Here is a 27759-nt window from a genome sequence, read left to right as displayed (position 1 = left end):
ATTAGCAATGTCAGGAGCTAACATAAACCAATGTATTTGTTTAATGAAGAAAGTTCCAAGAGCATGTGGCATGAATATAACTCCCATTGGAGACAGATAGTGTATATACTTTTAATGTTTTTTGTTTTTTAAGATTTCACTTCCTAAAATTATTGACTTGGACTTGAAGGGTCTAGAATTTTCTGAGACTGCTAGTTCTCTTGATTGTCCAGCTACATTCTACAGAACAGACTGAAGCTGAAACTTAATTCTTGAAATCTGAGATTGATGACCTATGAGCACTGAGAAGACCCTCATGGTATGAAATGCTGTCAGTAAACATTTCTTGTTTGTAAATATTAGAAAGGGGAGGTCACTCTCAGGCCTGGAGAAGGTCAGGGTAACCTAATTAAAATTTTTGGATGCAATGGATTATTTCTGAAGCATTCAATACTGTTTTAGGAAATGCCTTATTTCAGGTCAGTGGAGGGTCATCCCCCTCAGTGCCCAGATATTGAACAAAAGCAATATGTCCCATCAGATAACATCACCCAGCTCTTCCACAGGACTTCCAGAAAACCTTAGTAAATTGAACAAGCACTCTTGTTGAAGGAACAATTTTTGCAAATGGACCGGACTTTCTAATGAACCATTTGAACAAGCCCTCTCTTTGACATCAGATTTCCTTCCCGACATAAAACTGTAAAAAAATAATCTGAATTATTACTTCTGTTACAGTGCCATTTTGCTCAAAATATTTCATTCAGGGATTCATATATAATTACCCACCTAATAAAAGGAGCTATTAGGTTGTAAAGATCCTATCCTTTCCATGCTCTTTTAAAATTATGACCTACTCAAGCTTGAAATCAAAGGCAGAGCTGAAAGGAATAATTCAGCTGAAACTCTCTCATTGGGTTTTCAAGTCACCTAACTGATAAATATGCAAACTAGCTCCCTTTTGGCAACTCAGCTGCATAAACAGGGATTAACTCCAAATGCAGCTGAAAATTCAAAAACTAAAAGAGTGCACACAAAAGGTTCTTAATTTTAGCTAGTTCCAAACTGTAGACAGCATGGCAATAGAAGTTACAAATTCTAGCCCACAGTTGAAGATGCTTTCTGTAAAGTATCCACTGAATTTATGAAGTGTCAGAAGTGTCAAGTGGCACCTACCCCTCTGCTCCTCCCTGACTCTGGCACACGCATGGTAGAGCAGGTCCCCTTGGCCACAGGGTCTGTGGTCACCTTGGTCAAGTGCTGCCTGGCGTGTCAGTGAGAATGCTGCAGGTGGAAGTGGCGTCACTCAAGAGAGAAGGTCCTTTTGGAAACTGCCCCTTTTGTTCCTCCTCTTCCTCACAGGCTTTTCTCAGAAGGTCTGAAAGCATTTCTACAGGGGACACAGGAGACACTGGCCAGGGGGACACAGGATATATGGAACTGGCCATTCTGCCCAAGGCTGGTTGCCAAGGAGAAGTCAAGGAGGGATGGGGCAGAGAGGCAGGGGGACCTCTCCTGGCCAGACTTCTGAAGAAGATGGCCTTGGTGACGCTTTAAAATATCATCACAGTGTGGTATGGCACAAAAGCCACCCAAATTGAAAAGTGTCCTGTTACAAGCTTAAGCACATAATTACTGTGTGTCTGAGAAGATTGCATATTGTATCCTCTTTCTGGAAATGTGTGACCACTGGCAGGATGCCATTGGTTGCAGATTTTTGTGTTCCCGGACTCCAGGCATACATGTTAGCCAAGGGTGGATTTACAAACACTTGTTAAAACTGGTGAATTTTACAGCCCCTTGCTAATATCCACCACTTGTGCAAGACTGAACTACAATAAGCATTCACTGCCTTTTGCTTGTTTACTTATTTACTTTTTGTGCTGTCAGGAAAACATCCAATCCTTTGGTGCTATGGAGTGAGAGCATTTCCATGGGTGCTTTGTACTTGAAAGTTGAAAACCAAATAGTGAGCTTGCACTGATTTGCCATGGCATGATACAGGCTTAAATAATGCACTTGCATTTTGTAAGACTAGACCTACACTTAAAACGACAGGCCTTGATGAAGGAAATTACAGGCATTAGTTAACGACAGTGTGGTCACTGCACTGGCAAAGAGCCAGGACTATTCTAGCAGCTCAAGCTTTGACTTTGCAGTGAAGATGCATCTTTGCTTTTGTTGAGGGACCTCATAGTCATCACGCTGCGATTCTTGGTGCCTCTGAAAGAAGGGATGGTTCTTCCTTCTGCACTGCTTCAGGATCTTCCTTAACTGCGTGGTCAGGATGGTTGACCTGTACACCGGTCAGAGTCCTTGGACGTAGGTGTGCTGTTTATGGGTAATTGGTATGCTGCAAAGGTCCCAGAAAATTTCACCAATCAAATCAGCAATATACGTTAGAAGGCTGAGCCTGTGATGGCATTAAGTTGCTTCATTAGCCCTTCTAAGCTTGCCATTTGTTCACTCAGATCATCCTGCTCATACACCTGTAAGAGAATAAGAGCAAAGGGTTAACACTAATATTGATACCTTCCTTTTCGTGGTTATAGGTCACTAACCAGTGACCTATAGCCTGGGCTAGCTAGCTGCAGAGTATATTTGCTGAATGGAGATGCTGGCAAGAAAAGAGGTGGTGATGAAAGACTGCTTGGTGTTTCATGGACTCCATCCCTGTGATCAGGAAAAAGTTTCATAGTCAAAAATGTCCCGTTTTAAATCAAGTTCTAACAAATCATGAGCCTGGCAGTCTCGGACAAGTTAATGAAATGCTCTGATGTATGGTTGTTTTCATCTATGAAGTGATGATAATGACATCTGTTTTATAGGTTATTCTGAGCATGCTATATAACATGCTTCATGCCTGTCATCGTGTCCAGAATGTGGTGTCCATGAACTGGATCATCTTTATCTTTGTAACACAATCTAGTTATTTTATATGTTTAGTATGGGAACTTGATGGACCTTGACATCACTAATTGGAAGCTTGGGAGTTATGAATTAGCTTGTATGTGGAAACAACTTTATGTTCCAATCAGAGTCAGTGCCGTGCATAGGTGTGAAGGACTTGTGACACGGTTTGGAGATGTTGAACTGTGGAAATCTTAGAGATGACAGTTTTTCCCTCTCTCTCATTCACTGAGAGTTATGAATATCACGTTAGTATATAATAGGATTCTTAGTTTTCATAGATCCCCAGGTTACTGGTCTCAGGGTTCAATAATGATTCAGTATGCATACAGTAGATCTAGAAATTTCTATTTAAAATAATTTTTCCCCATGTAATTTTGATGATCAACCAAATAGGGAGACTAGGGACAAAAGCACTGAGGTGGTGGTGTGGATTGGCATTCTGTTATTTTTATATGCTTCCTCCTTTTTAGTCAGTTTCCTTATTCTTCAACTGGGAAGAACTAGTTTGTCTCAGTGAGTAGTTGGGAGCATACCACAAGTCAGTGCTGTTCAGTGGTTAAGTGCTCAACAAATACCAGTGTCCTCCTTTATCACATGTAGTTTGTTCTGATGAATACAGACATGGCCTTCTTGATTATTCTTGTCTACTGCATTCAATTGATTAAATGATTGAACCAACAAAGAGCATGACATGTTTTCTGTTGTGGGTAGCCCAACAATCATTGCTTGCTATCATCGCTTGGTGAGAGATATACATCTGATCCTACAACATAAGCACCCTGGACCCCAGGAGAGCATCACTAGAATTTGCATGAAGAAATAGTCACAAAGCCACTCTAGCCACTGAAGAGAAAGCTTACAACAGGGTATTAATACATGTACTTCCTCCAGGAACCTGAGCATGTCAGTCACTAACTTGGCCAAATACTATTAAAGGCTTGTGGGATTCAAAATAGCCAGCTGGGCTCAACAGGTGTTGTATATAGGTATTTGAAGAGGGAAGCTGGAGTTAGGTGATTACTTGTTCAATCATTTTCAAAAATGTTTTAGTTGTCTGGGTTGGTTTTCTAGAATGATCTAGATCTAACTGTACAATATTTGAAATTGCTAGTCAAATGAAGCTATTGGATCCTGAAATGTGGCTAGTACAAATTGAAATGTGTTTTCTATAAATATATACTTCAGGTTCTGAATACTTTCCATAAAAAACAGCATGCAAAATACTTTATTGACAATATTCATATTTATTGCATATTGAAATGACATTATTTTGGAAATACTGGATCAGATAAAAGCTCTTATTAAAAAAATTAATCTATTTTTACACCTTTTAATGGGCTCCTAGTTTAAATTACACGTGTGGTTTGCATTGTGTTTCTATGGGACACTGCTGATCTAGATCATTTGCCTCATTTAACCATAAATGGAAGAATGGGCCACCTGACCATCGTCATTTAAGAGATGAGAAACATAAATTTAGGAATTTGAGCTGATTTGAGAAATGGCCACAAATGTTGGACCTAAACAAACATTGAAGTAAACATCTAAATTCTGACAAAAGAGCATCTTTAAGCAGAGTGTTGAGTCTCTTAACACCTTCTGCCAAATATTCAAATACGTATACACTTGTTCGGCTTTTTGCGTTTCTATGTAAGTAAAACACTGTACTGTTTGTAGGACTGAAAACAATAAAGCAAGAATAAATGTGTCATTCTTCATTTAAATGAAATGATCCTTTCTTTTTGATGATCTGATTTTAAAGAAAACAGTTTTATTAAAGAAAACTGGTAGTTGCATGGCTCACAAAGGACTAATTGTATGTGGTCGATTTAGTCTTTGATATTATTATAATTTTCCTTATCATTATATTATTTGTAAACTTTGTAAAAATCTTTATTCCTGCATACAAAAACAGAAGCTAGTTGAAAGTACCAAAATAAATTTTCATTTGACAATCTAGGGTTGAAAAATTTCCAAATGTAATAACAATATAGAATTTTAATGTTTTAAAATCTTTTTTTCTCTTTCAATTCCCTGATTATTTAAGATGTCTGATATGCGAATTCCTTAGCTTTCTCTAAATGTTTGCTTTTGAAATCTGCAGAAACACTGGAAAGTTTTCTAAAAAGCTGCCTTTAGGCAACACCTTTTTGAATCTTAATAGGGCATTTTTTGGAGAGAAATATTTTTACTTTCAAAAGTTTACTCGAAGTTTTTTTCTTTTTCACTGATTTTCTTTTTGAGATTTCTAATTTAAACGGTTTGTTTCTTTCCTCAAATCATAACTTTTCCCTCTTCAATAATAAAACTTTTGCTCTTATTTTCAAAATATGTCCATTCCTCCTTTTTTTCCTTCTTAAACTCCCTTCTTTATGTCTTCATTTGTTTTTACTTCTTCTCAATTCTACATTCTAGGTTATTTTAAAAATAATTTTAGAAGTAATATGAATGATAACTTCAAATACAGCTTTTGGTTACTTTTTAATATTAAAGAATAATTACATAGGTCTATTTCCAGAAATGCCAAGGTATTTCATCCCATTGAAATACACACCCCTAAGTACCAATACATTTATTTAATTTAAATAAATCCCTATATAATTTTTTTTTTTTCTGCATGTCAAGTGTAGACAGGCATCAATAAGAACAGTGGCCTAGGTCAATGGTGAGTGCTGACTGGTTTAGACTGATTTTTTTGCATAGCTTTGGTTCATTCTTCCCCAGATGTGGCATGAATGTGAAGGACATCCTTACGTTAGCTGGATCCTCAGCTGGTTTGTGGCTCTCCTCAGATACTTCAGGAGCTGTTGGCACAGACACAGGAAGCAAAGGGGATCTTGCTTTTCCAGCCAGCCCAAGAGAGGCTGTTTTAACATGAGTCTTGGGAAGAGTAGGCCCTGAAATTGAAAAGACAGAGTGATGAGAAGTAATGGTTGAAACATTCTGAGGAACGTTCTCCCAAGCACATAAACCAAATCCAGTAGGGTGGCATTGATTTTAGGTTATTGTTCATTCTGGGCTGTGGAGATTAATTCTGACACAACGAATGGGCTCATTTTATTTTTACTGAATGGAAGACAGATTGTGATTAGGCCTCTCCAGATGAAGCTCCACTAGTCATATGTAATTTCAAGTGGATTCCAAATCATGCAGTGAGAGTTGTCTGGGAGCTCTGGACTGTTCATCACACCCTGTAAAGTGTCAGATGAGCTCATTTGATGCCCCAAGTCTCAGCTTTGGGCCTGTGCTGTACCAACTAAATAAGCTCTCAATTGTGTAGGGGGACAAAGCATTTGTGCACTTAGCAGAGATGATTGTACCGGTTATAAACAAGTATTCGATGTTACAGTAAAACAAAGGCCTTCATGGCTACCTGAAAGAATCTCCCTATTAATTCCCTTTTAGAAAAAAAAAAAAAAATATATATATATATAATTCCATCCTGATCAATATGCTTCCTTTCAATAAAAGATATTCTAATGCTCGTAAGAATCATCTGAGGAACTGCCAAGTTTCTATTGGATGACATTCCTGTCTACTATAAACAAGGGTTACCTTTGTTTTTTGCATCTGAAATTTGTCTTATAAATCCTGTTCAGCTTCTAACTGTACTGCAACTTTGTCTCTATTGCTTGAAACAGAACTTTATAAAGCCCTGTTGAATCAGCTAGTACACCTCACATAACTAAGGAGTACTTGCCATTTTTTAGCATTATAACCAAGAGTTTTACAGAATATGTAGGAGTAAGAAGTGAAAAGAAGTTGACCTCTTTACTTTCTGGCACCAATAATGATGTTTTAGTTCTAATGATTCTAATGGGGTACTAAATTTTGCCCCCCAACCTTACAAATTGTTTTGACTATACTTGGGAAAATAGCATTCTAGTTAGTAAATTTCATAGGTTAATGCATCTACAACCAAAGAAATAGGGATAATTTGTTTACTGGGAAAGAAAGAATACAAATAATCTAAATAATTAGCAACTGGCTAGATACTAGTCACTGTAAATGAAAAAGCTTCCCATGAACACATTTTTTTCCATGTGATGACCCAACATGTTAATTTCTTCACATTTATATCTTCTCACTCTTAAACATCAGGAATCAAAAGTCTACAAATGGAATGAAGAATCTGGGATTTCCAATCAGTTCAGTCTGTATTGGGAGCCTGGCAGAGCTCAACTGTGTGTAGTTATTAATCCCTTGGTCAACAAAACCTGCCTTGGACTGTTTTTGTTTTTACCTACAAAATATGAATGTTAATAATTATTTGTAAGGATTACATGAGATTGCAGATTTAAAGTTGCTGATACCTAGTAAATTGTTCAGAGAGGGCTAGCTATTATTAATACTTAATTACCAGAACAGTCCTAAGTACTAGCATTTCCAAATTCACACACAAGGATGTCAAAATAGAGAAAATTTAAGTATCTTGCTGAAGTTTACACATTTAGAAAAGGGCAGGCAGACAGAGGTTTGCACCAAGTTTTATCTAACCCCACTGAGTAAATAAAGGTTTTATCACTAATATGTCAATCTAGCTCATTCAAATGTCTTATCTGAAGAAGTCAGGTAAGTGAACATAAAATCTAGTCCACAGATTCTATTTACCCTAAGTGTCAAAACTATTTATTGTATTATGGTCTCTCATAACTGAGTTGTATTTTTTTTTTTCTTTTGGTACTAGGGATTGAACCCAAAGGTGCTTTACCACTGAGCCATATCCCTAGTCCTTTTTTGTATATTATTTAGAGACGGGGTCTTGCCAAGTTGCTTAGGGACTTGCTAAACTGTTAAGGCTGGCTTTGAACTCCCAATCCTCCTACCTCAGACTCCAGAGCCACTGGGATTACAGGCATGTGCCACCATGCCTGGCTAACTGAGTTGTAACTTAAAAGTAAAAAGAAAGCTTTTATAGTTTCCAAATTTGATTGAACTATTTTTATTACAATGTTATTTAAATACTTAAACATAAAGCTTGCCATCATTTTAAAAACTTGTAGTTTTCATTGTATGCCATAAAACCCAAACTTTGTTAAATGCGAAATCCATATAAAATAGTGCACTTCAAATTATTATTAGTTTTTTATAATAAAAGAGGACTAAAACACAACCACTGTGTGAATTTGGTAACATATACCACAATTATCTTGAGTTTGTCATTTATGCTCAGTTTTCACTACCAATACTCTCTAATTGAATGACAGACAAACCTTCATTCATACAGAGACTACAAATCCAGCTGTTCTTCACTGGGTGTGAATACACTACTTGTTGATTATATTTATTTACCTCTGTGAGAAATAGACATTCCTGTGGTCCATTTTTTAAATACAGTATTTGTCCTTAAACATAAAACTGGGATGTAAGAAAGGCAGGTGGAGGTGAAATAGAGCAGAACAGAGAGTTACAAGCAGTTCACTCACACAATAGCACCATAGCCTATGGATGTGACAGATTCAAAGTCCGTGCACCTGAACAGCCTTTGACAAACAAGAGGTCAGGGAAGGGGTCAGCATGACCAACAGAGATAGAAATCTCTCTGTTAAGAAATAGTAACTTGTAAGGAAGTAAGTGCTGTGTACCTGTCAGAATGCATTCACCCCAACAAGACTTCCCTGCTACAAGAGAACAAAGGGAGGTAGGAACAACTAAAGGTATATCTCTTTAAACAACCAATAGGCCACAGTAAAACCTAGGTGCCATTCAGGAAGACTGTACACCTTATATACTCAGCCAGTGAAGAACTGAGGGAGGGACTTTGTGCTGCAGCAATGGAATACTGATTGTACCCCCTCTGGGTGTGCCTGCTCCCCACAGACGCCCAACCTGGCAAGACCTTCAATAAAGTCAAGTCCTGCTTTTTCTGCACCTTTGTCTCTCAGTCCATTCTTTGGTTTTGGACAGCTGAACGTGATTCTCACACCTCTATATCCTTTTCTCTTCATCTCTTTTCACCTCTAAATCTCTTTAGCCTCTGACTGCAAACCCAGTGTTCTTGGTGCTGTGTCAGTAATGAACCTGAATGTAAAGGCAGGTGCTAAAACCCAGGCGGAGCCAAGCTATCCAACGGTCCTCCAAGGGCTCCATCATGTGGAATTTGCATTAATATTTTAGATTGTAATTTAAGTGAAGTTGAAAAGTTTAACAAAATTCATGAAGTTTAGAAGTTCAAAAAAGAATACTGTTTAACCTTGAGAATGCATCTGCTGGAACTGTATTTTGAGTTATGTTGCCTGAAATATGATTGTTTATCCTTCTAAAAGGTTCACAAAGTTCTGGTTAAATTTGAGTTTAGTTGTCACAAAAGGGGTCCCTCCTAGCACCTTCCGGGAGCACCGCTTATCCCTCCCTAAGTTCAACATAGCAGCAGCATTTTCACAACATATATACATATACATACATACATATACATATATATATATATATATATATATATATATATATAAAGAGAGAGAGAGAGAGAGAACATATTATCTGTATTTGATCAAGGCTCCCTTGATGATGAAATCACTAATTTAATTGTTAGGGTTTTAAAAAAAAATTAGGAAACTTAAGGACTTCTGAAAAATTTGCAATTTAACTCTTAACCAGACACATGCAATGTATCTAACACACCCTGAAAATCAATTCGCTCTAACATAGGTATTTGCAAGGAAAAAGTAAATGTATCTATAAGCTAAAAGTAAAATGGCTTTGATGGATGTAGCTTATTGTGGATGAGATTCAAGTAGGGCCAGCACCCAATTTGTTCTAGGATAAATATTGAGAATGTACCCACCTATTGTATATAATTCCCTATGAGTTATTACAAATTTCTCATAGTTTTGCAGGTAGAGAAATTGAATTCTTATGCAAGGCCTCATTATCACTATAGAGATATATTCTTGGGTATATTTTCTGCCCAGATCCCAAACACATGGGCATTGTATTATACTGTATTTGCCAGACTTACCATGTTACGGTAAGACATGGTACGCCTACAGAGTACTTTAACTCAAATCCATTAGAAATAAAATCATTATGATTGATTTTCTCCAGTGACCAGGCAACAGCTATACACTGAGACTGCATTGAGTTCTGAACAGTTTAAAAGACATGGTGAGCTTTGCAAAAGGAATTGAAGACTGTCCCGGCTCAAAGACCACACGCGGTGCGTAAACCTCAAGTGACTGCCTTTTCTCAAGTACTATTCAGAGAATCACAGACATCAGAACGTTGGAACCTCAAGGGCCCCTGGAGCTCATCTGGTGACCTTCCCCATTATTTTGCTGAAGAGAAATCTGAGGTTCCTGGAGACTAAGAGATCAAGGTAGAATCAATTTCAATAAAATTCCAGTAGACACAAAGAATCTGAGCAGTCTCACAGAGTTCATTACCAGCAGGTGCACTCCACGGCCTTAAATATTTTTTTCTTTCCTTTGCCTGAAAAGGGAGTTAATGGAAAGAGCATAAGGGAAGTTTCCCAGGAGAAATTCATTAATAGCCAATTAGACAACTTTGGTCTCAAAATTGCCCTTTAGTAAAGAAGAAAAGGAAATTAAAACAAAGATTTCCATGAAAGCATCTTGTTCAGCAAAACTGATACCCTTCTCTTGGGTATTTTCATAGAGTCAGCATTTTCTACTCCAAACCTCAGATGTTTTAGGCCTGGACACTGGGGATGATTGGTTTCCTGCAGCTCACCAAACTGTGTTTTTTCCTTTACGTATACATCGTTGTAGCTGACTATTGGTAACTGGCTTCTGTCTTCATTTTCTACTCTGCATCCTATTCTTCCATGGGGCTAAGAGACATGATTTTAGTCCTTCACTTTGCCCCTAAAACCTCAACATCTGCCTTCCACAAGGGCCAAATTTTGAATCCATTTTCTACATATACCATTCAAACCAAACAAAATTTTTTATATAAAATGACCAGTTTCATGGCATGTACTATATATTTAAGTGAGAAAACAGTGACATCATCTGGCATTTCGATTAATGAGTTTTGCCTGAAGCAAAGAGGACTCTGGGGACCATCTTGCTGCCTCTACCTCTCACCTGTTGATGGACAGCTATTATTGGGAGATCATTCACCCTGAGTCCGTTCCTCCATACTGCACTGCTGTTGCAGAGGGGAGTTTTGCCATACTTCACCAGACACTATCTGCTTTCAGAAGCCAGTTCATAAGACAACACTCTTGTACCACTGGCCTCAACCATTCTTGGTGTGCTTCTGTATATGGGTACCTCAAGCTTTGTACCCTTTGGTGGGCCCCATGGTGTTTTGGCACACTGAAGGAGAGACACGATCCTATCCTCCTAAAGTCCTCAAGGGCACAGTAATAATTAGAAAAAAATCACTTTAGTATATTAAACTATTCTTTAATGACAAGAAAAGGCAAAATTTTTTATAGCTTTTTTCATGTTGGTAAGTCTAGGCTGCAACCACAGGAAAGGCTTCAGATTTATTTCTTCACTATGGAGAACTGTACTTACATTAAAAATTGCCCTAAACATGAACAATGTCAATGAAGCCTCTATGAGAAAGTATCAAACTTCTCTGAGCAATGTATCAAAGCAAAATCAAAGGAAAGACAAAAATCAAAAGAATCTCTAACCCTGGCTCTGAGCTGCTAATTTAATATAGTCTTAACCTGATGGTCAAGAACCTCTGACATTTTCCCCAAATACGAGGACAGACTTTCAAAACATGATCCAGAAAATCCACCTCACTTTTTGAGGAGGTGATGAACAAAATCTGAGGGTGATAGCCAGTGAGAAGGGGATTGACACTGGGGCTTAGAAATTAGAAGAATCTTCCATCTGTTTGCAGTCAGGTTTTGAAAGGTAAGAGATTCCCAATCCTGAACATCAAGCTGATCTTCACAAAAGATTTTCGATTACCTGTATTATGGCAGTCTCTAAACACATAATACTCCTCAAATAAATATGTGAATATCAAGGAAGAGTACTATCCTTGAACTTGGGAAATGCCATCTTATGTAGTTTTGTGACTAAGTTGATCAGTTGTTTGTTACTGTAACAAATACCTGAGATAAATCAACTTATAATGAACAAAGGCTTTCTTTGGCTCATGGTTTCAGAGGTTTTGGTTCATAGTCCATTGGACCCACTGTATTTGTTGGGCTTGTGGCGAGGCAGTACATCACAGTGGAAGGAGTGTGTGACAGATAAAACTGCTCACCTCATGGTGACCAAGGAGCAAAAAGAGCTTCTGTATTCTCTTCAAAGTCATTCCCGCAGAGACCTAACTCCCTCCTACCAGGTTCCACCTCTTAAATGTTCCATAACCTCCTATTAGCACCAAAGACTGGGGATCAAACCTTTAAACATGGACCTTAGCATAGACCATAGCAGTGACCTTGGCTTATAGCCTAATTTCTTTGGATCTTGATTTCTTCATATCTATAAAGGCTGAACTATTTGATCTTCAAGATATTACCTGCAAAATGGTTCAATGAAGGAAATTACTGTTGTTTCACCTGTTCCTAATTTTGCATTTGGACTGCTTATCTCTCCCTAAGATTTAGGCAGAGTTGGTTAATCCATTGATAAAAAGGAATCCAAAATATCTAGCAAGTGAATGCTTAATGCATAAGTGACAATAATTGGGTTTTAAACCAGTGCTTTCTAGAAAAAAAAATGCTCCATCCTTTTTTCTTAAAATTATTAATGAAAACACATTAACATCACTTAAGTTTGCTTTGCTCTCTTTAATTTAAACTAACAATAGAGAGTGTACCTAAAAATAGGCAGTACTAAATTTCTGTGAGTTTAAATGATCCATGGTTAATTGAAAATTTTAAATTTACAAATGCTTCTCCTGAAACCACTAGTAGAACTACCTGTACCCAGGGTGCATGTTGGAAAAGAGCTTCAGGCAACCCTTTGGATGACGATGCACTAAATAAATGCTTTTGCATGGATGTACAACTAATTAAGTGAGCATCACTTTGGTTTTAATGTTATTTCCTCAGCAGGACCCACTAAGGGGTGAAGCACAAATGACACTGGGGTTCTGAGACAGGCCAGTGGTGTACAGCAGCGGTAGATGAGCAGCCTCAGTAGGAATTTACTGTTTTAAGCTTTATTTTCACAGTACAGTTATTAAACATTTCATTTGCTCATTAGGTACATAATATATGAGTGCCAGGTGCAGACTCCTGCTAGCATCTCCCTGCAAGTTTCTCCCAAGTAAAATGCTTTTTTGGTGAGAAATGTTAGATGAGGCTGCATCAGGAATGCAGTGAACTAACTCACTTGGGTGGGACCAGAGGCCAGTGTGGAGAGTGGGCTTTTGGTCTTCAATATTAAATTTCACGTCTTGCCTATTTTTTCCACTTCCTACTTCTGACTTTATTTTTTCCTCCTTTACCTTTTGGAATACAATTAAAATGGATGGTTTTAAAGAAGGCTGGCTTCACATCCTGCTTTGTCCCTCACCCATTCTGTGATACCAGACAAAGGAAATGGCCTCTTACATGTGAACCGTACTTTTCTTGTATGTGCTTATTATTAAGCAGTTAGTCTGTGGTCAGGTTATCTGGGGGGAACATGGAGATGTCATAGAGTCATTTATACTTCTCACATGAAAGGTTTTTTTCTCTTCCTTTCTCCTATAGGAGAAAAAGAAATATGTATGGGAAAGTTTGTGTAATACTCTCTCCTTTTTGAATGAAAAAGAGAATGGACACATTTGCCTAGATCCACACACATGATCAAATTTCAAGCATAGAAGTTTTGGCATCAATCTTCAGTCTGCAATGTATATTCTATTTTTAGGGTGATAAACATACTAGAAACGTGCCACTTCTGGGAAGAAAAGTTTTGTTCTTCTAACTTTCCTGTTTCTCCTTACAGAGGTGGTATAGCAGCACCTCTGCTTACTGGTGGAAATGCTGACAAGGGACCTCACCTCTACTCTTTTCCACTCCTCCCAGTGTAAGAGAGGGCAACTTGGAGTCACAAATAAGATGGTTTTCATTGGGCCACCTCTCTGTGAAAAGTTGGAAGGTTAGATGAATGTGCTAATGGCACAACTCAAATTCTTAAACCTGAATGTGCTTGACCTGGAATACCCCCAACTCTCTGGCCTTGAACTTTGTCAAGGCTGCCTTTGTTACGCAGACCAAGCAAGGTTAAGGCCTGATTCAGCAGGGCAAGGTGGTCTCTACTATCGATTTCAGTTCTCAGCACGTGGGACCATGAGTCAAGAGTCAACTCCTAAGTGGAGGAGGGAAAGGCCTCCCAGCCACTGCCACCTAACTTTTCCAGAGGGCCAGTCAAAAACCTTGATTCCCATGTGGTTATCAGCACCTCGTCCATTATTTCCATCAACTGGAACCCACAGAGAGAAAGGATAGCATTGAAGTACTCACTTGATAGGCATCTTAAATATATTAAAACACCTTTGTCCACATTGTCTTATAGGATTTTTAAAATAGTTACCTTATTGCTCCTGTCTTGGAGACAAAGAAAATAAAAGTTCAAAGAAGGTAAAGGATGGGGCTAAGATCACTCAGCTGGTAAGTGGAACAGGAATCCAGGGCTGATACTATTGAATTGTGTACTCTTTTTCAGACTAAAAGAAAATTTTAAAATCAACAAAATAGGGTTTGATGGAAAGAACAGTGAAGTGGACAAGACAATCAGTGTTGGTGATAGAAGGAGAGGACGAAACAGGAGAGAAGACAGTGGATACAGTGCAGCCTGGCAGAAGTGGGTGATGGAAGAGAGGAAGGAAGAACCATAATAAATCAACAGGCTCTTTCTTTCTTTTTAATTTTTTTCAGCACTGGGGATAGAATCCAGGACTTCGTACATGCTAGCCAAGTGCTCCACCAATGAGCTACACCCCAACTCCTCTCTTCTCTCTCTTCAGTCTAGCTAGACTTCCTCCCATCTATTGGTGATCAATGTAAATATGAACAGCCCAGCATCACAGAGGTGAAACTTCTAAAGACTGGGAAAAGACTAACAGAGGGCATGGTTTCAGAGTCGGCCTTGGTTTGAAAGTTGCAAAGAGTGATAACTGTCTTCAAACCTCTTTCTTCTCTTTGTACCCCTTCTCCCCTTTGGACACTGCTCCCCACATGCACCATTTCTCATACTCTTTTTTTTTTTTCTACACATACATAATATGAAAAATCAGGAATCATCTTGCAGTTGTGCACTATCCTGCATGACATAATAAAAAATGGTCCAATAGCTTAACCAATGATGAACTGTAAGTAGCTTATCACCTTTTTCTTCTTGTATTTACTTTTTTAAAGATAGATGATGAAAGGATGATATGAGGAATTAATGGTTTTCTGTCACCATTTCATCCACCTGGTTGGGGGAGATGCTTCTGCTTCCTAAGATATCTGTCTTTCAAATCTGATGCTAATATTTTTTCAGCTTATTGTTTCTCTAAGTTATAAGGCATCTACCTCCTGAATGAACAATGCAATAATAAGTAATTTAGTTCCTCTCCTGTGATAATGCAAGTTCTGGAAGTATCAATTAAAAGACATCCACTTTCTGAGTTCTGCCTATTTGTGGTCTGCTGTATCTTCCTACTGTCACAAATTGGAATCCAAGTACTGAACTTATCAAGTACATCAGAAGCAACTTCATAGCAATCCAAAATACTCAAGGGGAGAAAGTGACGAATTATGTTGGAAACCCGATTTAAATATTTCCACATGACTTTGGATCCATAAAAATCCTATGCACAGGAGACCTGTTTATTTTGCATTTTATGATGAGGAAGGGACTACCTAACATAGAGATTTAAAGGAAGTTAGGCTTGTTAAATAGTTCCTCTGTTATACAGTTTAGGTAAGACTGAGTGAAAGATAGATAAGCAGTCCTCAAGGACAAAGACATTGCAGAATGAGTCTTTTTGTCCTGAGACCCCACCCAGGGCCCCACTTAAGGAGATTAGCCTGGCAGGAGCAAGACTATGGCAAAGGCCACAACAGGTCAAGGAGGCTGCAGAGACCTTGAAATAATAATCCCTCTGGTTCCTGCTTTTGATTTAGAAATTTCACAGAAAAAAAGTTTCAGGGAAATCTTCAAAGATCTTAAGAAATGAATTCACTGGAGCAGTTCTTTATCTTCCCCTTTGTTTTTTTTTCTCTGAGTTTCCTGGATCACATATTAACAAAATATCCAACAAAATAAAACAAAAAGTGCAAACTCAAAACTGAAATCTTATGTTTTTTTTTTTTTTGGGCAGGTTCCCATAATTCAAGCTTAAAGACATTGATTCCACGTTGTATCCATCACTCACTGTAAGAGGTCTGTCTTTCTGTAGACTTTTTTTTTTTTTTCATACAATGTCAAAGTCAAAAGGCCCCTCAGTTAATTTAAGAAATATTTCAAATGATTTTTAGGTAGTTTCTTATAAAAGGGACATTCCTTTCCTCTGCCCAAATCAATTTTTAAATTTTCTTTTTAACTTTTTCTACCTTATTTGCAATGAAAAACAACCAATTTGAATTCATTATCTATAGTTAGTGTGATTTGAATATTTTGTGCTCTGTTAGGAAAATTGTCAATTCTATTTTTCATGAAAAATAGGGCTTAAAACCCCTACATTATTGTCTAATTTTTGCCGATCTGTGGTGATAAAACTTTGGAGAAAACACATTCTCAATTCACCAAGAAAAAGTAGTGACATTGCACTAGTTTTCATATTAGATAAAGAAAATGTTTTTAAGAATCAGAAACAATGTAGAAACAATTTCCCATAGCTCTTGTAATTATTTACTCTTTGTAGAATGCCATCATAATCCAAAATCATCCACATGAGTATGCAGATTTCATTTCTACTAAATTTTGCATATGAAGTTGAAGATAATATTCACTTTCAAAAAATGAAATTATTTTGTGAATATTAGAAATATTTTCTATTCTAAAGACTAGTGGATTGTTATGAAGGGTTCTATTTTTATAATAAAACCTTGATTACCCAGAAGCTGATTTCTTAATGTCCTGAAATAATTGATGTTAATCTGGTTTCATTTTTAATAGAATCCATCAAAGCATGCACGCACCCTCACACACACAGATGCTAATGGATACCATGACCACAGCCAAGAATATAATTTCCAGATTACATTGTGTTGTTAGTATACTGCCAATTCAACTCAATTGCTTCCAACTTTTATATGTACTTCATAGAAGGACCAAAACACAGCACGAGTAATATTTTCAAGACAGAAATGCTCAAAGACAGTGTTTTAGACAATGAGGTGGGGTTAGGTTTTTTTAAAAATATTTTCAACTGCAAATTAAATACCATCTCCATTCTTGTCCCAACAGAGAAAACAACTCACATGAGTCTTACAATTTTTGTGCCTTGAGAAACTTCTTCCCTGTCCTTTGGGGCTGGTCTATACTTGCATGTGGCCTGTTTATCTATTCACAGCACTCTCAGCTTCTGTCCTCACTAGACTATGGAAGGACACAGTAGACTATGAAAGTCACAAATATTCTCCTACCGGTGGAGTCTGCTAAATATCGGCCCTATATACTTCTCTATGGAATTTGATTGTATTCTCTTTCCTCACTTCTACAATCCACAATAATACTTAGGAAATCAGTTGGCTTCTTATAACTGATTTTGTTCAATTATTGGAGTTTTTAAAATGATGCAACTAAGTAAACCTAGACTCCAAGGGCAAAGGGATCTTTGTATGCTTGTTGAAAGTGTTCAGGGGAAAAGGGAACTGATTGTGCAGCTTCCCTAGAACAGCATTAAAGAATAAGATCCATGGATAGATGAACGGATATGTAAAATACTGAAATATGAAAACATGGTTGGAATAGAGGTAGTGCATACATGAGAGTTTGCTGTACAGTTTTTTTTTCTGCGCAGCTGATAGTTTCATTTAATCATACTTCAGAAGGCGAAACCAAAATGTTGGCATTTTTGAACAAAGGGGCTATAGTATTTATAGCTCCTGTTCCTTCAAGTACTCCTTTTTTGGCTTCTGGAAAATTATACTCTCACAGTTCTCCTATCCCTGGGGTCTCTTATACACAAAATGTGCTTCTAGCTAACTCAGTTTTGGAACTTCACTTTCTCCTTCCATTTCTTTCCCTGGGAGTTACCATCTAATTCAATCTACTGCAGGTTGAAACTCTTTCTCACTGAGAATGAGTTCCCAAGAGGCTACTGCAGCTGTGAGACCTCCCTTGAATGCAGCCACCTTAAATACTCCACATTCCCACCTGGGTGCTCCACTACCTCTTCATGCTCAAAATGCAGTCTTCCCTCTCCTACGTTCCCATTCCTTTCATAGAGTAACTTCTCAGTTCACTTCACTCTACTTGATTATTTACAACCACATTCCCGAAGAATCAGAAGTAAAGGAACAGCCACCTTGAACCTCTCCTTCTCTCTCATTCACTCCGTTACCAGTTTCTTCTTTTGAAGGCACCTCTTGCAACTGCCTCTTCTGTTCTGTTCCTTCTGCCCTTAACCTCCATCAGAGACTCTCTGTCTCAGCCTTGGTTTGCCATTTGATCCTCCTTAATAACAGCTTCATTTTTACCTGCCATACTCAGTTTCCTTCCAGCTGGTCATGTCATCTCTGCCCTAGAGATCATCCTTTCCAGCAAGGCTGCCTTTGCCTACCCCAAACTCTGAAAATATCTCATACTGTCCTACCTCTGGGCCTTTACAAATGCTGTTCCTCCATCTTCATAGACTTAGGTGACTTTCCACTCACCTGAAAAAGGAGTTAATATTCAGAGGCAAGCAGAACTAGGCTTCTACCCTGTCCTTGTCCTTAGTAACTGTAACCTCTGAAGTGTTTTTTAATTCCTCAGTACTCTGGGTTCTTGCCATATAAAGCAACATGAACTGCTTTAAATGTGGAACTTAAAGACATAGCATGGGCAAAGTGACATTCTTCCAAGTCTTCATAACCAAAATGGAATTGGTGGGTCATTGGTTAAATATTTCTGTAGTATGAAATTATTTATATTTACCCTGAGCTTATAGAAATGTGGGGTCCTCAGAACTGTCCATTCTCTAAACATACTTGTTAATTGCAATTTTATCCTTCTCCATTTGGCAGTGAAACTTAATATCAGTGAAACATTCTGACTAATCCTTGTCATGCTAGGCCAAAGAGAAGCGCTCTTCAAGCCCATGTATGGGAAATTATTTATGAGGAAATATGCTTCTATGCAATGTTTCATAAACTCTTCAATATTCAACATGTACAGCCACATGGAGTTTTTGAATATTTCATATTCTTAAAATGATTGGAAGCTAGTTCTGAAAAATAAGCTGTTGGCCATCTTGTGTGGGATTTAGAAATAAGCTTATATTATCTTTGGGTTTTTGACATCTATATAGATAGCTGTGTTAGTCAACCAATAAGAAATAAAACTTTCTACAATTGCATATGTTGGTCCAATGCATGTAAGAAATGAATAATCAATATATATTTGGAAACTGTCCTACCCCCCAAAAGTGTGACAAAATAAAAACAAATTGATATGCAAATAATAGTGAAAACAGAAAGAAAGGAGTTATGTTTTCTTTTGTAAATGCAGAGGCTGGAGAATTGTGTCATGTATTATTATACAAATTCCAGTGAGAACATTAGAATACCCTTGGGAAAAAAGTGTTTTCAGTGTATATATTTACATGTTAAGGGAGATGCCTAAATACAGGCTTAATGTTTATTAATTCTGAGATTACTATTCACATAATCATTTTCTCCATGTGTGTGTGTTAAACATAGCTGTTCAGGAGAGTAGGCCTTGGCTTCAGAAATCCCAAGGTTCTAATCCTTTGCCTGACAGTTAAATACAATGTGCCATTAAATGTATTTGTTAAATTTTCTTTGCTTCAAAATCTCCTTGTGAATAAACTGGGAGAAATAATACTTTTCATGTTTTGTGAAGATTAAATGAGACAGTAAACTCATGGTTATATGCCTAATAATGGTAATTATCAATAAGAAAATTTGCAGATCTCATTGACATGGTTAGAATTCATTTTTCTTGAGTATGGAGTGGGGCTTTGTTGTCCTATTAAATGCTGAAGCCAGGTGGCGCGCTAGCACAAACTGCAATCTCAGCTACTCTGGAGGCTGAGGCAGGGGGATCACAAGTCCCTGAGCATCCTAGTGAGACCCTGTCTCAAAATAAAATAAAAAGGGTTAAGGATGCCCCTCAGTGGTAGAACACTTGCCTAGCATGTGTGGAGCCCTGGGTTCAATCCCCTGTGCCGAAAAAAGAAAAGAAATCTATATTTACATGATTTTAAATGTTAGTTTTGGAAGGTAAGTCACATAAGTGTGAAATATTTCTTTAGGTACTATATGTGGAATAAATAAACAAAATCTGAGCTTTGAGACAGGAAAGAGTAAGAAAAGACGCTGTTTGTATGGCACCTGGAAGACAGTAGATGCTTGGAGGTAGAGGAGAAGGAGTTCTGGGGATGGACCTGACAGGAGGGGCTCCAAGTCAGTTTCCAAAAACTTGGTTCTGCCTGATCCATGGAACCCAGGAACTTAAGGGGAACGCTAGAAAATTCTCAGACAATAAAAACATCAAGAGGTTAATGGAAATTTATTGTAAAGCACTTCCCTTGTTGTAACTGTAATACACTACAGGGTTCCCCTCTCTGATCTGGAATTTTAAAAACTCGAATACTTTGGGTATTGGTAGCCACTATTTGTATAGTACTTGCTGCGATTTAAATTCAGAAGCTCTGAGCCTGTAAATAGGGGACTTTTAATAGAAGGTAGGTCCAGTGACAGAAGGAGGGAGAAGGGAAAGGAGGGAGAGCGAGGGAAAAGAGCAGGAAGAAGGAAAGCAGGTTTTGATTGTCCAAACTTGTATTGGACAATTTATTAAGTTCTTCTTCTTTCAGAGCTCTGTTTTCTCTTAGCCCCTTTCTGCCACCAGCCTCCTCAAAAACATATTTGCTCCTTAGACATATTTTATATCCAATCATGATTTATGAAAAAATCTTATAGGAAATTATATCTTACAATTTAACTTCCTGACTGCTCAAGTAAACATTTCTTCTAATTACCTCCCACTTCCTGTGATTTATGTTACCACTTTTGTAACTACCTTACTACCACCAGAAAAAAAAAATACTGTTTATTTTGCAGATTGCATAAGCTTTTCACCTTGACACAGGCTGATCTGAAATTTTCATTGAATGGCAAGTCATTCTTTTGCAAATTGCATGTGCAAATCATTTAACCTCTGAGGGAGGTGCCCTCCACTGTCTCATGGGAATGTGAGAAGCCAAGGGTATGGTGAACCCCCAGAAATGACAGCTAACATATTCCAGGTCCCCATAAGAGCTTGAATTTTGGAGAAAACTTACCATAGAGAGTTGGAGATCTTAACTATCAATCTTCATTGAGGCAAAAAATTCAAAGTTTTAGAAGTGGGACCTCTTTGTACACATTTATAAATACTAATCTAATGCCTTCATCAGGCATTGAAGAATGTGCATGGAGGCCTCAGGTGTTTCTATGAACATGAATGCTTAAATTTTGCAGAATGTGACTTGAGCAGGGGCAAAAGTGCTCAGATCTTGGCCTTAGATAAAACTTTTTTTGAACTAGTCTTGAAAATCAAAAGAGCAAAATGAAAAAAAAAAACAATCTCTGGTTTTGATGTTCCACAACTGAGCCTAAATAAAGGGTGATGTCAAAAAGAAAGGTCAAGTGGTTCTTACCCTGTTGTACATGATGAATAATCTAGAATCTAAGGAAAGCTACAAACCTACTTGCTAGGAATAAAAAGTTGTACATCTATAAATATGTGTGTGCTTGTGCGTGCACAAGCACACACATACACACACACACACATAAGTACTTATTTGATTTCAAGCAAGTTACCAAACACACAAGTTCCTCCAAGAACCCCTGGTTAGGAGCACATGATCTGTTCTAAAACTAATGGCTTCCAACTGTGACCTGAAGAGGGGAAGCCTCCATATCATCTAGAATCTTCTAGATGAATTCAGGAATTCAAAATCTCAGGCTCTACTCCAGGTTCACTGAATTAGAAACTGCATTTTAATAAGACCTGCAGATGATTCCCAGACAGGTAAAATTTAAGACTCACTGCTTTGAATAGCCATGTCCACAGGGAGTTTAGAACTAAAAATTATATCTCAAATCAATTTTGGAGATGACACATACTGTAATACTCCTAATAAAACAAAATCTATTATTTGTAAATGAGAAGGCAAAGTGTCAGTAATGTTCTGCATATGAGAAAATCCTTTTTCCCACTTTCAGTTGCTTACTTCTGCTCCTCACTCCTCTGTCCTCTTTGCCTTGGTATTCTCATTCTGGACTATTAGTATAGGGAATGACGAAGGCAAAAGTTAGAGCTGGTATCTAGGAAATTCCATGAGCTTCAATGTAACATGCATCACTGTGAGGATCAGTTTGGGAGATGTGGGGTTTATAGGGAAGAGGAAGCCCGGCAGTTATTGCCAAACCTGTAGACCTGCTCGACATAACATCTGTGTGGGCCTGTACTACTGTACTGCAGTGGGGTCATTTAAAGAAGTTGGGAGAAGGTCAGCTTCCTTCCTGGTGGGTGGATTTAGGATTTGAGAACAAGCCCTGCTGAAATAGATGATGCTACCCTCTCTCTCGACTTAGGGATCTCTAGACTTTGGGCAACTCTGAGATGCTGCTCTGAGTTAGTCTAGTCATCACTGGGTCTTCTGTGAAGGGGTCCATTTTACTGACTACCCTCTTCTCTTCCATATCCTTGTGGTGAAACAGCATACATGATTTAGATCTCATTTCACCAGCCAGCAAGTCATTAAAATGTACTTTTAAACCTCCTTCCACATGATCCCACTGCTGCTTAGAAAAAAATGTTGGAAACTTCAGTGGGCCACGTATGTTTACAAGGTGTTTTGGTCTCCAAGGTTATATCAAATCAGAAGCTCCTGGACTCAGCGCTAACACTTTCAATGAGCATAATTCATGTTTATATGCTTGGATTCCTTAAAATCATGCAACAAACCATTTGTAGGTTAGCTTTTATTTTCCCCTTACAGTTGTGGAAAATTGAAGCATAAAGAGGTTAAATGACTTATTCAAGGGTAACCCAGGCAATCAGCAGGGGCACTGGTCTTAGTGGAGTTTAATTATTTTCCTTCAGTAAACACTTTCAGTTATACTTTGCACCTGTCAGAGAAGAGGCCTGCAAGACTGGATCAACTCTCATCACTCTCAGGTGACCCTACTGTCCTTCTTTGAGTCCAAAACAGAGGTAGGTATCAGCTCAGGCCAGCAGGTATCAGCTCAGACCTTGTGCACCAAGTAGCCTGTTTCTATTAACTGAGTCAAAGAAAGAATCAACAGATAACTATAATTTTTAAAGCAACACCAACCAGAACTGAAGGTTAAATTAACAATCTCTGACTTTAAAAACATCCTAGGGTTAACACTGTATTTTGGTTTGAACAACGCAGTCTGTATTAGAAAACCATGACTCAGATGGTCACAAAAGTAGAAAAGTGCATACAAGTTACTGGGCAGAAGAATGGGAAATGCAAAAGAAAGCTAGTTAAGAAGGGAAATTTGGAAAAGAACTGTCATTGCAATTCCTTTATTCATCTGAGCCTACACAGGCAATTGTGTCCTAATATGCCCCCTCATTTTGAAATCAGTTGGGTTTACTTATAACTTTTATTAACACAAAATCAAAAAATTACTAGAATCTCTTTTGTTGCAAAGGATAAAGGGACTCTCCTTTGAGAGCCTTGACATTCTGGTAAATAAGGAGATTCTAACAATAAGAACATCAATCCTCCTGCAAGCCTGAGATAAAAGTCAAAGCTCAGAAATACAACAGATGTTTAACATTGTCCATGCATTCTTTGGAAGTTTTGCCAGTAAGATAAAAGTTATAAATTTTAAAAGTAGGAGTTGTCAATGTCTTTTACATAATATTTGAGATATTACAGGTCATACCTCTAGGAATAGTTTGCTGACGGTTAAACTCCCAGTTTATTTTTATATCACAAAGACTTTTGTTTTTAGTATGTTAAGTCTTCAGAGCATATTTTCAATATTCCATGAATAAGAGGTTTATTTGAACATGATTTTTTTGTTTCAAAATTTCCCCCTGCTCCCAAAGAAAGCTCTGGAACCTGTTATTCATTGGATGAGCTGTAAACTAGTAGAACTGTTAACTGCTTAAAATACTTGGAATGCACACCATGAAGCTTAGAATCTTTATTCAAACTAAAAACCTTCCTTTACTCATGCTCTTTCAAAAAGCAAAGAAATAACACAAGGACAATATCCACCCTTACTTCTGTAGGAGTTAAAGTAGTAGAATTTCATATGCTCCCTTTGCTTAGGGAGGACCATTGACTTTACAGATGACAAAGGTAGGATTCAGAGGTGAAAAATCAATTCCTTAGTTGGCATAACAGAGAGACTAGATCTCAGGATCACTGATGTCCACTGACCTGCACCCCATCTTTTATAAATACAACATCTGCTATTCTTCTCCTTTATACTCTGTGGATGCAAATGCATGTCTACTTATATTCATGAAGGTAAACTACTGAATTTCCAAGGGCAGTGGCTTTGAATTGTCTTTTTCACTTCAGGCAATTTAATTCAGCTTTAGCAGACAATGTAATTTGTAGTTCAGATCATTTAGCATTTTGTCATCAAATGGTCATGAAGTTGAAAGTCATTTCATCTTATCTGCCTTTACCATCAATATCTAATCCTTCTACTCACTTTCAAATTGCTTTGCTTCACCTGAAATCATCATTAGAATTGAAACTGAAGAAATGAATTCAAATTCTGGCTCTCACCTTCGGTATTGTATTTTTGATCAACCTGACAAGCATTTCTGTGTACATTATATATAAGAGTTTGGATGAAGGGTCTAAGAAAAATGACACAAGATTCTGGAAAAGTTACAAGGTATTCTACCTCTGTATCAGTAATGGTGATTACAGTTACTTCTCAGGTAGATATGAATTTACTTGGCAAGGTCCTTTATGAACTATAAATGGTGATAAAATGCAAAGGGATTGATTTTATTCATTCCACCTAAGCTAATGTTTCAAAAGACACTTTGATTTCCAAGATAATTTACAAATAACAACAAAATCTATATGTCAGTAGTTAACCATGTAGACTACCAAGTTCATAAAAAATGTGAAAGGAATATTTTCTGCTTTGGAAACAACTTATGGCTCATCCTTTCCTTCACCCTTCAATCTATCATTTATAAAGCTACTCACTTTTCTAGTAAAATCCCAAGACCTTCTTCTGAACTTATGTTTTAAATTATGTGTAATATTAAGTCACAAAGTTCTGAAAATAGACTATTTTTCATTTTCTTTTGTGATTATCTGGATGGCAAAGTGATATTTTAATCCTAATCCTGTAGTTTAATTGTATTAGGTTGCTAATCAACTTCACTTTTAACTAGGATCTAACCATTCCCTATGAAATATTTTTTCTTACTTTTAAAATTAGACAAACTTTTGATCAAAAGGGCTCAAATTTTAACCCTGGTCATTCATTTCCTCCCTCCACCAACAGGATTTTGCAATTCTGAAAAATACTAGTCATTAATTTTTTGCCCTTATAGAACTGCTGTCATGTGCCTCAACATTTAATTTTATTTTACTCTTCCTTCTGTTCATCTCTATTTTCCTTGTTGGAGTCCAAAGTCTTGGCCATTAGTGGTGCTGAAAGCAACAGATGTCAGCCCCTGGCTTCCTGCCTTCCTGTGGAGGGATGGCCAGCAGGTTGGACAGGTGAGGTTAAGACAGATGGCAGCTATTCCAGGGTTCTCTGGCTATTTGCTACTCTGGCTGCAACCTCTTTCTTCTATTTAGTGCCAACACAAAGGGATAAAACATTTACTCAAACGCTAATTTGAATGACAACCTACCTGCTATAATTTTTCCTTGGGGATATTTAATATTTAGGATCAACATAGAAGACCCTTTATAGGAGAAAATTCAACATTAAGAACAACTATTAACATAACTAAAAAGCAAAATAAAATACTAAATTTCTCTTTAATTTTATATTTCTCTGACCTTTAAAAACCTGACTGTTGACCTTGGGCAGACTGCTTAGCCTTTTAAACCTCAGCTTTCTTGTCCAGAAAAGAGGAATCAGTCACTTGGATTACTCATACAATCTCCAGAAATCATTTCTGCTCTTTGAGACAATTAACAGAGCTGTCTCATTTATTACTAGAACACCATTCTAGAGGAAATTAGTATTTCCTCTAATAAACACCAAGTAGGTTCCAGAATCACAAATACTAGTGATATCTAGGACAAATTTTTCTTAACTACATTTTATCAAGGGATAATTTACAATGGCCAGACTAAATCAAATCAAATTTCATCTGTTTTTTTAAAAAAAAAAATCTGTTACTGGACAGGACAATTTCAAGGCGATATCCATAAAAAGATACAGATGAATTTCTACATGAGATGAAATTTATGTAACAGGAAGGGGTGTAATTTTCCACGGTAGAATTGATTGGAAGTATTGGCTCCAATAACACCAGATCAACACATCTCTCTCCTACTTAGCAATACCAATGATTTATTCTCTTCCACTGATCTTAAAAATGACCATCTTCTGTCACCTGCTAAAGGATGTCTGATCTCCCATGACCTCTGCCTGTGACTGATTTTAGCAGAATGGAACACTCTTGTGGTAATTCTGATGAACAACTCAAGTGGTGGCCTATGAGGAGCTCAGGGAAAGCAATTGTATTAATGTATCATAGTAATTTATTGGCAGTTTTGTGTGATAACGTATTTACTAAAATAAGGCCTGCCAGAAAGATCAGGTTACCGCAGGAATACATGATTTCCCAACCGCCACGAAATATAAATCAAACGCCTTTTCTGTCCACTGTCAGCCACCTCCACCTCCGCCTTGTCCTTAATCCTCAGACAAATTGAAGCACATGCCACAATTTGCAGGGGGAAAATCAAACTCAATTTCTCAGTACAATGAAGTGAGTTTTGGTCTTGTCATGTCCACTGACATATTGATCCCTCAAAGACTGAAAAGATCAGAATGCTCTGGTTTTTTTTTTTTTTTTTTCCTTTTCACTTTTATAAATATATATGTGCAGAAATGTAATGTGTAAATGGAGGACAATATAACACTTACTTAGACTTACAAAGACACAAGAGTTCCGGGAAGCTAATAATGTAAAAGAGTACTGTGATAGAAGTCACTATTTAAGAGGTCCTATTTTCTTTCCCTTTAGAATTACAACTCCAGAAGACGAATGACTGCCTAATCCAAGTTCATTTAATGTGCAGCTGATCATTTCACAGCTAAAAGGAATTTGCACTAGTGAAGGAACACACACTCGCACACACACACCCCCTAACTTGGCCCCTTGTATAATTTATGTCTGATCTAGAATACAATATGTCCAAAACTCCATCTAACATTTTCTATTTAACATGAAAGAGGACTAGGCCAAATCACTTCAATGTCCACAATTGTGATTTGCAAAGTATAGCAATTGCAGCCTCCATGAAATGTGTAAAGACTGCACAGTAGGTCACATCCATCGATAAAGCATTAAGAAAACATCATTGCGAGATGATGATGAGATTGTAAGAAACGCTATAAATACCCTGGAGTCCAGTAAGCTAAATTTCCAGCTCAGCAGGTGGAAGTCGAAAAAAGTGAAGGAATGAATCTCTTTGCAGGTAGGCAGAATTCCAGTCGTTATGACAACAGAATGACTTTGTAATTGCCAGCTTCTATAGTGATAGTGCAAGATGCTGTGCAATCCCAGGGAACTTGCTACTGCAGAGCGTGTGTTGCCCATGCCTCAC

General features: G+C 37.5%; 1 protein-coding gene across 2 annotated transcripts in view; it reads right to left on the bottom strand.

Moving 5' to 3' along the window:
* Nucleotides 1–315: 315 nt before the first annotated feature.
* The window catches only part of DCC (DCC netrin 1 receptor), a 1229995-nt gene continuing 1202551 nt past the window's right edge, over nt 316–27759 (bottom strand). For both annotated transcript variants that reach the window (XM_079109018.1, XM_079109019.1), the window contains exons 29-30: nt 5647–5789; nt 316–2468 (exon numbers count right to left, since the gene is read on the bottom strand). In XM_079109018.1, coding sequence (XP_078965144.1) covers nt 2379–2468; nt 5647–5789 — 233 coding nt within the window. In that variant the 3' untranslated portion in view covers nt 316–2378. The remainder of the gene's footprint in view (nt 2469–5646; nt 5790–27759) is intronic.

This window comes from Sciurus vulgaris (genome assembly GCF_902686455.1).
Source record: "Sciurus vulgaris genome assembly, chromosome: 13".
NCBI classification, from domain to species: Eukaryota; Metazoa; Chordata; class Mammalia; order Rodentia; family Sciuridae; genus Sciurus; species Sciurus vulgaris.
The sequence above is the reverse complement of the archived record's forward strand: the minus strand, read 5'-3'. Positions and strand labels throughout refer to the sequence as shown.